This window comes from Festucalex cinctus, chromosome 1 (assembly GCF_051991245.1).
Source record: "Festucalex cinctus isolate MCC-2025b chromosome 1, RoL_Fcin_1.0, whole genome shotgun sequence".
NCBI classification, from domain to species: domain Eukaryota; kingdom Metazoa; phylum Chordata; class Actinopteri; order Syngnathiformes; family Syngnathidae; genus Festucalex; species Festucalex cinctus.
In genome coordinates, this window is record NC_135411.1 from 55,417,632 (window position 1) to 55,430,697 (window position 13,066).

A 13,066-nucleotide genomic window follows, 5' to 3' on the forward strand; every position below is an offset into this window, starting at 1 on the left:
TATTTTTATTTTTTTATTTTTTATTATGTCGTACATGTTAAGTTTGCATAATGACACATAAAGTCCATGTGAATCAAAGAATGCCTTTGACATTTGATACACCACAGATAAGAGTGTTAACAATCCTGCCAAATTTGAATTCAAAAACAAAAGCAAAGTTTATTTAAAAAAAAAAAAAAAAAAGCTTCACAGTCATGAAAAATTAACCCAATGCCTGATGGTAATTTACGTCAACAAAGGTGCTTGAGTTTATAGTGGCGGATTTTTGGGGGTTGGGGCTAGGGCAGGGGTGGGCAAACTTGGTCCCCGAGGGCTGCAGTCCTGCAGGTTTTGGATGTTTCCCCCAACACAGCTGATATATGATCAGAGCATCAGCAATCTCTGCACAAGCCTGATAACGATCATGTTGATTGGAATCAGCTGACTCAAGGAGTAAAGAATCTCTTTAATGGCGATCTGACTATATACTGTAAAAAATTACTAGCATTTCACAGTAATTAACAGTAATATTTTACGGTAATTTGTTGTAATTAACTTCCCCTGTAATATCACAATAAACACCAGTATAAACTACAGCATCCTTTGAGTTTACAGCATTTAACTGTGATTTTACAGTAAAATCCCGCAATAAAGAAAATCCTGTTATATCACAACAAAGGTCTGGAGTACATCATCACGTCATCTTTACTGTGAAAGTAATGCAAAACGTATCCAATAATTTATTGTATATTGACAGTAAAAAAAAAAAAAAAAAAAGATTACAGTGATACTCCAAAATGTGTTCCGTTCCAATTCTTTTCCATTTGTACCCGTCATTAACCTGCATGATAATTCCGGCCCCCGAGGACCGAGTTTGCCCACCATTTGGCTAGCTCGGGTTAGGATTATTTAAGGAAAAAAAAATAAATAAATCTCTGCGGAGTCTGAGTAATTGTGGGAAATGTCTCCCTCTAGTGGATACATTGCAAACTTCCGACTAATCGTCTGTACAAGTCGTGATGAGAAATAAATTAGAATTACACATAAAAAAACGACTCCTATATGTTTGTTGTAATAGCACATCAGGTATTACTTTAAAGTAAGATTGAAACAAGTGTAAATGCACGAAGAGACTTTGTTTTAGTTTTTGTTCAGTGTAAATTGTAGTAGTACGTTTCCGAAATAATTGTAGTCTAATAATTTCCGATCGTCTTTGAACGTCTCCAGCAGCCACATCCGGAAAACGACGTGCGTCGTTTTCCAACATGGCGGCGCCCTGCACGGTGGCAGACGGTGTCTGCGGATCAAGTCATGTTCTGTTACAGTCGTCCGCTCCCGAAGAGAAGCGACCTCAGTTCGGGACTCGTTTTCTGACTGACCCCCGGCAGGTTTTCCAACACAACGCGTGGTGGGTGAATTGTACCCGGAATGGACTTAGTTTGGCCGCGAAACGGTCGTATTTTAGATGAACCACTTGCCTTGGAAACTACTGTACCACCAACTATTATTTAACATAAACATGTCATGTAATGCGATTTAAAGACCGTTAATGTGTCAACAGGGACAACGTGGAGTGGACTGAGGAGCAAGAAGCCGCTGCAAAGAGGAAAGTACAAGAGAATAATCAGCCGTTGCCTCCGGAGCAGCAAGGTTTTAAATTTTAATTTCAACCACCAGATGATGGATGGATGGATGTTTAGTTGAGGCATTTGTTACGTTTTTGACTTGTCAAATTATTGGGTCCACCTCTCGGTATGAGCTTATTTATTTGCCGTGACCGGCACCTCTCCTGCTAGCGTTATTTTGCCGTGGTTGATCAATCGCCGGGTGATATACACTTGGCCTGGCGTGAATCGGCTACTATATACCGTAATTACAGTAGGCTGGTCGTGAATGCAAATTTTAGCATGATGTCTGGACTGCTGGTAAGCTTTTATTTGGTTCCTACCTTGCTTCACCCCGTTCTGTCTCTTTCATTTCATTTTATTTTGCCACCGAAAAGTAGGCTGTTTGGCAATACTAGCCTAACCCTCAGAGCAGGGTTAGCAGGCAGTGGGACACACTTTGTGCATTTTCAAATGCAGTAATCGCGTCGTCTTCTACTTTAAGTGTGAAAACTTCATCAACACAGAGCAAATTTAACTCCAGCGTTAACAGTCAAATGTGGCAAATATGGTATCACTCTCGCGCATACACCACAAGCTCATATATACACATTCACCGCCACAGAATTTGTACTTGTAGTTCTTGCGTGATTAACGGCAACATAACTCTAGGTGGCGAGTTGCCGATCAGAGCAAAATAACCACTGCGTAATAAATATTATCATTAAGAAGAAGAAGATTAACATTGGTTGTAGTTAGTAGTGGTTGCACAGCTTCTTTTTTTTTATTTTATTTTATTTTTTTAAGTGAACACTCACTGTGACTAAAGTCGATTTGATATTGATTAGTCGCCGGTGTTGTCATTAACACGTTACTTTAATCTGATTAGTTTCTTTCAATAACGAGCAATCTAACGCGTTCATTTTTCCAAACCAGTAATCTGATTAAAATTACTTTCCTAAGGGGCTGTACGTTACTTTTTCTTTTTTTTTTTTATCTCGTAATGTATGTAGAATGCAAAATTTTGTTGTCCATTTCGAAGATAATTTCGAGGAGAAAATGTTTCTCTTGCCTTTGGGAGTGACGTCACATCGCATGTCACGTTTTCTCAGCTGAAAGACACAACGGGTCACTTGTACCAACCAACATGTGTGAGCCGCAGCGCTAGCAGTCTGGCCAAAACAATTGACACTTCCTAATTCGTCACGACGTAAACAATGGAAGCAGCAGCTGGACTTCCACAAACGGATGTATTTGCTCATTGGAAATACAGCCATTACTTCGCATTTGTGTCCAGTAAAGATTACAAAAAGTCCAGATCCAATTTACATCACAGCACAACGCGATACAGCTCCAAGCAAAGGCGACACAACAGACAGGTAGGCATACAGCTAGCAGTTCTACATTTCCTTCATAAAAAACATGTGAGCTGCAGCCAGTTCTGTCGGCAAAGTGAGCTACATTCGTCGTGTGGAGATTGTTACTGCGGTCAAGCCAGCCGCCACTCGAAAAGACGAAGTCAAGCCAGCCGCCCCAACGATTGTTAATACTGTGCATTACGGTAACATGCCGACGTGCCCCTGCGCTGGCCACCTTCAAAATAAAAGCTGCTCAACACCTGGTTTAGGGTTTAAAATAAAGAATAATAAAAAAATAACGGTTTGTTATTCCAGAACCAGACCAGTTCTAAGGGACACTACACCACCCCAGGTATCCAGCCAAAGTACTTTCAACAAAATCTGATGTTGCATTTCAAAATAAAACTCATTTGAACATTGCAATCTCGACTATAATCCCTGATTTAAAAAAATCATTAAAAATTCATGGTTTGTTATCCCAGGACCAGACCAGTTCTAAGGGACACGACACCATCCCAGGTATCCAGCCAAAGTACTTTGAACAAAATCTGATGTTGCATTTCAAAATAAAACTCATTTGAAAAATAAAATATAGACTATTATTGCTGATTTAAAAAAATCATTACAAATTCATGGTTTGTTATCCCAGGACCAGACCAGTTCTGATGGACACTACAGCACCCCAGGTATCCAGCCAAACTACTTTGAACAAAATCTGATGTTGCATTTCAAAATAAAACCCATTTGAAAATTTAAATCTCGACTATTATTGTTGATTTCAAAAAATCATTAAAAATTCATGGTTTGTTATCCCAGGAACAAACCAGTTCTAAGGGACACTACACCATCCCAGGTATCCAGCCAAAGTACTTTGAACAAAATCTGATGTTGCATTTCAAAATAAAACTCATTTGAAAAGTTACATCTCGACTATAATCCCTGATTTCAAAAAATCATTACAAATTCATGGTTTGTTATCCCAGGACCAGACCAGTTCTAAGGGACACGACACCATCCCAGGTATCCAGCCAAAGTACTTTGAACAAAATCTGATGTTGCATTTCAAAATAAAACTCATTTGAACATTGCAATCTCGACTATAATCCCTGATTTAAAAAAAAACATTAAAAATTCATGGTTTGTTATCCCAGGACCAGACCAGTTCTAAGGGACACGACACCATCCCAGGTATCCAGCCAAAGTACTTTGAACAAAATCTGATGTTGAATTTCAAAATAAAACTCATTTGAACATTGCAATCTCGACTATAATCCCTGATTTCAAAAAATCATAAAAAATTCATGGTTTGTTATCCCAGGACCAGACCAGTTCTAAGGGACACGACACCATCCCAGGTATCCAGCCAAAGTACTTTGAACAAAATCTGATGTTGCATTTCAAAATAAAACTCATTTGAAAAATAAAATATAGACTATTATTGCTGATTTAAAAAAATCATTAAAAATTCATGGTTTGTTATCCCAGGACCAGACCAGTTCTGATGTACACTACAGCACCCCAGGTATCCAGCCAAACTACTTTGAACAAAATCTGATGTTGCATTTCAAAATAAAACTCATTTGAAAATTTTAATCTCAACTATAATCCCAGATTTCAAAAAATCATTAAAAATTCATGGTTTGTTATCCCAGGACCAGACCAGTTCTGATGGACACTACAGCACCCCAGGTATCCAGCCAAACTACTTTGAACAAAATCTGATGTTGCATTTCAAAATAAAACCCATTTGAAAATTTAAATCTCGACTATTATTGCTGATTTCAAAAAATCATTAAAAATTCATGGTTTGTTATCCCAGGACCAGACCAGTTCTGAGGGACACTACACCACCCCAGGTATCCAACCAAAGTACTTTGAACAAAATCTGATGTTGCATTTCAAAATTTTTGAATCAGCAATAATAGTCGAGATTTAAATTTTCAAATGAGTTTTATTTTGAAATGCAACATCAGATTTTGTTCAAAGTAGTTTGGTTGGATACCTGGGGTGGTGTACTGTCCCTCAGAACTGGTCTGGTCCTGGGATAACAAACCATGAATTTTTAATGATTTTTTGAAATCAGGGATTATAGTCGAGATTTAAATTTTCAAATGAGTTTTATTTTGAAATGCAACATCAGATTTTGTTTAAAGTCTTTTGGTTGGATACCTGGGATGGTGTAGTGTCCCTCAGAACTGGTCTGGTCCTGGGATAACAAACCATTAATTTTTAATGATTTTTTGAAATCAGGGATTATAGTCGAGATTTAAATTTTCAAATGGGTTTTATTTTGAAATGCAACATCAGATTTTGTTCAAAGTAGATTGGCTGGATACCTGGGGTGCTGGAGTGTCCCTTAGAACTGGTCTGGTCCTGGGATAACAAACCATGAATTTTTAATGATTATTTGAAATCAGGGATTAATGTCTGAAAATCTAATTTTCAGATGAATTTTATTTTGAAATGCAACATCAGATTTTGTTCAAAGTACTTTGGCTGGATACCTGGGGTGGTGTAGTGTCCCTTAGAACTGGTCTGGTCCTGGGATAACAAACCATGAATTTTTAATGATTTTTTGAAATCAGCAATAATAGTCGAGATTTAAATTTTCAAATGAGTTTTATTTTGAAATGCAACATCAGATTTTGTTTAAAGTCTTTTGGTTGGATACCTGGGATGGTGTAGTGTCCCTCAGAACTGGTCTGGTCCTGGGATAACAAACCATTAATTTTTAATGATTTTTTGAAATCAGGGATTATAGTCGAGATTTAAATTTTCAAATGGGTTTTATTTTGAAATGCAACATCAGATTTTGTTCAAAGTAGATTGGCTGGATACCTGGGGTGCTGGAGTGTCCCTTAGAACTGGTCTGGTCCTGGGATAACAAACCATGAATTTTTTATGATTATTTGAAATCAGGGATTAATGTCTGAAAATCTAATTTTCAGATGAATTTTATTTTGAAATGCAACATCAGATTTTGTTCAAAGTACTTTGGCTGGATACCTGGGGTGGTGTAGTGTCCCTTAGAACTGGTCTGGTCCTGGGATAACAAACCATGAATTTTTAATGATTTTTTTAAATTAGCAATAATAGTCGAGATTTAATTTTTCAAGAGTTTGATTTTGAAATGCAACATCAGATTTTGTTCAAAGTAGTTTGGCTGGATACCTGGGGTGCTGTAGTGTCCCTTAGAACTGGTCTGGTCCTGGGATAACAAACCATGAATTTTTAATGATTTTTTGAAATCAGCAATAATAGTTGAGATTTAAATTTTCAAATGAGTTTTATTTTGAAATGCAACATCAGATTTTTTTCAAAGTAGTTTGGATGGATACCTGGGATGGTGTAGTGTCCCTCAGAACTGGTCTGGTCCTGGGATAACAAACCATGAATTTTTAATGATTTTTTGAAATCAGGGATTAATGTCGGAAAATAAATTTTTCAAATGAGTTTTATTTTGAAATGCAACATCAGATTTTGTTGAAAGTACTTTGGTTGGATACCTGGGGTGGTGTAGTGTCCCTCAGAATTGGTCTGGTTCTGGAATAACAAACCGTTATTTTTTTATGATTCTTTATTTTAAACCATAAACCAGGTGTTACCCAGCTTTTATTTTGAAGGTGGCCAACGCAGGGGCACGTCGGCACGTTACCGTAATGCACAGTATTAACAATCGTTGGGGCGACTGGCTTGACTTCGTCTTTTCGAGTGGCGGCTGGCCTGACCGCAGTAGATTGTTTGATGAGAAAACTGTCTGTCAGATATGATGCAAAAACATACAGTTGTTTGCAAATTGTGCAGGAAAACTGTTGCCGTTAAAGTTGAGAGGATGCACAGATATACGCGAAGACATGGAAAAAGACTGTGTTTTACCGTGACCGGTAATTCACCATCTAGTTGGCTTGAGTTTGTGATGCTAACTGGCCGCGAAGCTAACAAATGACACGGCGTGCGCGTCTCATCTCTCGAGAGCAGCGGAGTAAACATGCACATTTGGGTTATTCATACCCGCGAGTAAAGTCTACAAGCGGCATTTTGTCGCTCTTCTGATTGACCAATCAAAGACATTCACTGCAAAATAACGGAGGAGGTTTGGTTACGTAAAAAAAATAAAATAAAAAAAAATACATCAAATAATAATAATAATACAGCCTATCTGCATGACTGTAGTTCAGCTCTGGTACTTGAGAAAATAGAAAATGTTACAGTTGTAACCAGCCTATATGTAAATGTTATAGTTACAGTTTGTAACCAGCCTGCAGGTGTAATGTGTTATACTACAACAATTTATGTAATGTATTGTAAAACCAGAGAAACAGAAACAAAGAAACATGTTCATGTTTGAGGTTCATGCATTTTCATAAGTATTATTTAAGTAACCGGTTATCATTTTTATGTTAAGGCAGCAAAGGGCGGAAATTGGTACTAAAATGTAATTGATAAGTTACTTTTTGAGTAACTTAGTTACTTTGTCAATAACGTAATCAGTAAAGTAACTAGATTACTTTTTGAGGAGTAATCAGTGATCACATTACTTTTTCAACTAATCTGTGACAACACTGGTTGCAACCAGCCTACATGTAATGTTACAGTTTGTAACTATCCTGCAGGTGTAATGTGTTATACTACAACAATTTATGTATTGTAAAACCAGAGAAACAAACAAAGAAACATGTTCATGTTTCAAGTTCATGCATTTTCACAAGTATTATTTAAGTAACCGGTTGTCATTTTTACGTTAAGGCAGCAAAGGGGGGAAATTGGTACTAAAAAGTAACTTTATTAGTAGTGCTGTCAAACGATAAAATTTTTTTAATCTGATTAATCACACTTTTAAATTTTGATTAATCAGCTAAATTACTCACGTATTTGCGTAATATAAACTAAATACAAAATACCGTAATATTTTGACATTAATGCATTTTATTATCTGAATGTCATTTGCAAACATTGATTAAATGCATGTACGCAATTGCATGCATGCGTGTATTTGCTCGAAACGTAACAGCATCATATCAATTGGGTGCAATTCAGCAATTAATTAAACGCAAATTAATTTTGTTTTATCTAAAGTCCCGTCGGGGTGTTTTTTTGTTTGTTTGTTTTTTATAGCGAAATTTACCAGCGAGCACACCAACTGGAGTCACCCCGCTCATTTTGGAACAACAGGCGTAGGAAATGCCGTGCATTGACCTAATCACTGACCTGCGCAGCCTTCAATGTAAACATCCGCGGTTACGTTCAAGGCTCAGGTGCGGTCCAAAAAATAGTGCAATTAATATGTGTTAATATGTGATTAATTTAACTTTTTTTCTGTGATTAATTAATCTATTAACGCTTTAACTTTGACAGCCCTACTTATTAGGTACTTTTTGAGTAACTTAGTTACTTTGACACAATAACATAATCAGTAAAGTAACTAGTTTACTTTTTTGAAGAGTAATCAGTGATCACATTACTTTTTCAAGTAATCTGTGATAACACTGTGTGTGTGTGTGTGCGTGTGTGTGTGTGTGTGTGTGTGTGTGTGTGTGTGTGTGTGTATATATATATATATATATATATATATATATATATATATATATATATAAGAGAGAGACCTCATGTTAAGCAGTTTAATATAACTAATAAAGGAACATGTAATCTAACTTAATTACTTTTAAAAATCAAATAATCAGTAAAGTAACTAAAGTTACCTTTTCAAGGTATCTGTGGCAACACTGCTAATGAAGTATCTCAAACAGACTGTTGTCATAACTCCTCCACTCAGCTTGTCTGTCCCCCCACCCTCCTAGAGGACTTTGACAGCCGGGCCAATGAGTACTGGAACGACTTCTACACAATCCACGAAAACCGCTTCTTCAAAGACCGCCACTGGCTCTTCACTGAGTTCCCCGAGTTGGCACCGGCATGCCTCCACGACCAACGTTCCCATCCCGATGATTCGGGAAACCATCACAGTCCTCAGTTCAGTTTGGATGCAAGTGGGGATGTCACGCGCTTAAATCCGACTGACTTCCCTGGTTCTTCTGCAACGTATCGTATTCTCGAGGTGAGCTGTTTGTCTGAGCTGTGTACGTATTGCATTGTCTCCATTAGCCATGTAACAACGTTATAGAGCCGCAGTGGGTGTACCTAGTGATGTGGCCTGATTGTGACGTTAATAGAAGTAATGCTCTGTTTTGACAGGTCGGCTGTGGTGTTGGTAACACGGTTTTTCCCATCCTGAAGACAAATAAGTAAGCAATCAGCAGGTCGGCACAGTTGATAAATCTAGTATTTATCACCTCCGTCTTTTATTGAAAGTGAAATCTTTTTTTATCTTTTAAAAACTAAGTTGTGCACACTTTTTTTTTTTTTTTCCCCCCCACTCGCCTGCAATGCACTTTGCACAGGAATTAGCCACAATGCGCTTTATCGGTTGCTGTTAGTTCAAGCCACTGCAGCACAACTTTTAACGGGAACCTAAACATTTGAACATTTTGCCAATCCTTGCATCTAATTTTAGAATTGATTTTAAGATCATATTGTTTGTTTTCAAAGCTTTGAATGGGCTGGCCCCTCCGTACATTTCAGATCTCTTCCAGAAGTACACTCCAGAGCACGCACTGAGGTCTGAGGGCCAGTTCCAGCTCGTGGTGCCTAAGACGAGACTTAAAACTAGGGGGTGGGATAGGTCCTTCTCTGTGGTTGGCTCTAAGCTGTGGAACAATCTGCCTCTTTATGTTCAAACTGCTCACACAGTGGAGTGTTTTAAGTCTTGTCTTAAGACCCACTTTTATTCTTTGGCTTTTAGTTCAGCGTGAATTGTGTGGTCCGAAGGGTCTTTTTGTGTGTATTTTTTTTAACTTTTTTTTTAAATGTATGTTTGTTTGTTTTTATTGTACTTACTGTATTTTGCATTTTATTGACTTTTTTTTTTTTTTATAGTTGTTTTACTATATTTTATTTGTATGATAGTGTGTGAATCTCAATGTGCAGCACTTTGTAAACGCTTTTTTATAAAATGTTCTGTAGAAATAAAGTGGATTGGATTGAACAAGTGAGAGCGGACAACATACAGTGCTACCTTAACTTGCTAGTTCATTCTGTGACCAAGCCTGTACCTCAGCTTATTTCGTAAACTATTTAAATCCATTCTTCCCACTGAAATCAGCTAAAATTGCCATGTATCTGTTCCAGCTGTGCAAAAAAAAGTGTCTTTTTTTGCATTTTTTTACATGGAGTTGCAAGTGAAGGAAATCACTGAATTGTTTAAAAACTTAATAAAAACAAAGAATACATGGAAATTAGGGGTGAGCAATTAATTGAAATTCTATTACAATTTCAATACAGTATTACACTTAACAACTACAAAATTGGCATAATCGTAAACAAAAATAAAATATTAATACTAATTTTGAGTTGTTTAAATGTATACTGTATATTTAAACATTTCTTTATTTTAAAAATAACTAATTTAATACAAATCTTGTTTGGTCCAAAAGAAACCTGCATAATTACAGTGTTTCAACGCAATTTATATGTCTTAATATTTTTTACGTTTAAACATTTTCTTGTTTTACGGCAAAAATCAAATGATCGTGATTTCAGTTATTACCAAATTAATCGTGATTCATAATTAACATATTCTTCATAATCGAGCAGCCCTAATAGAAATGGACTGGTTGAAAAAAAGTGTAATTAATGTCAGAGGTTTTCAAGTTAATGAATTGAAATTAAACAAAAGTCAAAGCAACTGTTATATTTGTTCCTACAGCGATCCGGGACTATTTGTGTACTGCTGCGATTTCTCCAGCACTGCTGTGGAGCTAGTCAAGGTGAGAGCGTGTCAATAAAATTTCATTATCGCGTCAATAACATCTCTCTCTCTCTCTCTCTCTCTCTTTTTCTTGGTGTCAAGGCTAACCCGGAGTACGACGCCAGACGCTGCTTCCCCTTCGTGCACGACCTGAGTGACGACGGTGCTGCCTACCCCATCCCAGATGGAAGCCTTGATGTGGTGGTGCTCATCTTCGTGCTGTCAGCGTTGCATCCCGACAAGTATGGATGCCTGTTAATCAATCCAGGGCGAAGAAAGATATGGGCTCTGTTCTTTAATCCGGCTCACCATGCGTTTACATTGTCAATAGTTTTCTAATAGTTTTTCTATTTGTTGCATACCCATTTCCCATTAAAATTGTGTAATAAAATGTATTTTTTAAGTGATTTATTTCATTGAAAAATTATTTGACTCAGGAAAAGTTTTTTGTACCTCGCCTACAGATGACTAACCCCACCTATCCATTAAAAATCATATGTGCCCCCTGAGTCTGAAAGTTTTCCCCATTATAGTCGTTTCTTAGGAAATTAATGCACATAAATTGCTGCTTCTTTATCTCAGGATGCGGGCATCTGTGGGCAGATTGGCACGGTTGCTTAAGCCCGGCGGGGTGATGCTGCTGCGGGACTACGGACGCTACGATATGGCACAGTTGCGTTTTAAGAAAGGTGAGTCGGCCTGATGCTGCATTGCAGGAGACTTGGAAATGGAAACTAACTTCCGGTGCAATAGAACGGCACTCAAATGACGTCATTATGAACAAAGAAATGCGCTAATGAGCCCTGTAGGCTACAGTACTGCACTTGAGTGACAGTAAAAAAAAAAAAAAAATTTGAAAATGTTACGATAAACATTGCCTGTACAATTATAATGTAAAGACAGTTGACTGCATCAGATAATTTCCCCAATAACAGACAAAAAAATGCACTGTAATCAATGATACGTAAAAGATCGAGTATATGTTTTATGATTTTTCAAAAATTTATTTTCAGGAAGGTGTCTGTCAGAGAACTTTTATGTCCGTGGAGATGGAACCAGAGTGTACTTTTTTACGCAAGGTTAGTTGTTGTAATTGCAACTTAAAGGGATCGTTCGGCTTTTTTAACATGAATCTCAATTTCATCCTCACCTCCCGTGTGTGCGATCAGCACTGACTTACCCCTGACAGCGTTCTGTGACACCAGTTCTGGTTCGATGTTGGACGAGAGGAAAATAGTCCAGCAAGCTGGCTGGGGTCTCGGAAATAAAGCGTTTTTCTTCTAAAAACTATTTGTTTTCAAAAGCGTGATACATTTCCATCACAATACTCTTTTCCGAATAAAATCAGACGCCATTACCGCCAGCCACTACTTTTCTGTTCGTTCGTATCACTGCGCGGCGCCCTGTAGAGCGCTAACCGACGCACTGCAGCCAGCTAGCTGATACTTCCGCCGAAAAGGCAAACAACTTCAGGCGGAAGGATCAGCTGGTAGCAGTGCGTCAATTCGCTGTCTACAGGGCGCCGCGCAGTGATACGAACGAACAGAAAAGTAGTGGCTGGCGGTAATGGTGTCTGATTTTATTCGGAAAAGAGTATTGTGATGGAAATGTATCACACTTTTGAAAACAAATAGTTTTTAGAAGAAAAACGCTTTATTTCCGAGACCCCAGCCAGCTTGCTGGACTATTTTCCTCTCGTCCAACGCCGGACCAGAACTGGTGTCACCGAACGCTGTCAGGGGTAAGTCAGTGCTGATCGCACACACTGGAGGTGAGGATCAAATTGAGATTCATGTTAAAAAATCCAAACTATCCCTTTAAGGCTTGTCCATTCAGGGGTCACCTCTACTCTGCATACAGTGTATGATTAAATTGATGTTTCTTGGTTCTAGATGAGCTGCACGATATATTCACTGAGGCTGGGCTGGGGAAGATGGAGAACTTGGTGGATCGGAGGCTTCAAGTGAACCGCGGCAAGCAGCTCACCATGTACAGGGTGTGGATCCAGTGCAAGTACCGGCGGAACAAAGAGGAGGAACACACTTCAACTTGATAGCGAGTCATTGCTGCATTAACTGCCATCATGTGTTGTTCTTTGTTGTATAAACTCAACAAGGCGTTTTTTTTTTGTTTTTGTTTTTATCAGTATTTTGAAATCTAATTTAATCTTTTGTACGTACAAAATCAATAAAACATGTCAGTAAATGTTTGTTTGTTTGTTGTTTGGTTTGCTTTTTCAACATTTCTAATTGCATCAGAAAAACACGCGTTTTGAGGGGAAAGGCAACTTACACATCATTATGTGGACTGGTGGCGTGCTT

At 37.9% G+C, this 13,066-nt stretch overlaps 1 protein-coding gene across 2 annotated transcripts; it reads left to right on the top strand.

Annotated features, from left to right (window-relative positions):
* Positions 1–1,197: 1,197 nt before the first annotated feature.
* Positions 1,198–12,954, top strand: mettl2a (methyltransferase 2A, methylcytidine). 2 transcript variants are annotated; one of them, XM_077495415.1, is made up of 9 exons: positions 1,198–1,387; positions 1,541–1,629; positions 8,740–8,996; positions 9,134–9,183; positions 10,704–10,764; positions 10,848–10,987; positions 11,328–11,434; positions 11,759–11,824; positions 12,638–12,954. In XM_077495415.1, exons 1-9 carry the CDS (start codon positions 1,245–1,247, stop codon positions 12,796–12,798), a joined length of 1,074 nt encoding a protein of 357 aa, XP_077351541.1. In that variant the 5' UTR covers positions 1,198–1,244; the 3' UTR covers positions 12,799–12,954. The 2 variants fall into 2 exon arrangements, with proteins under 2 accessions (XP_077351541.1, XP_077351550.1); XM_077495424.1 differs by lacking the exons at positions 1,198–1,387; positions 1,541–1,629 and adding an exon at positions 1,875–1,904 and having other exon boundaries at positions 8,715–8,996.
* The last annotated feature ends 112 nt before the right edge of the window (positions 12,955–13,066 follow it).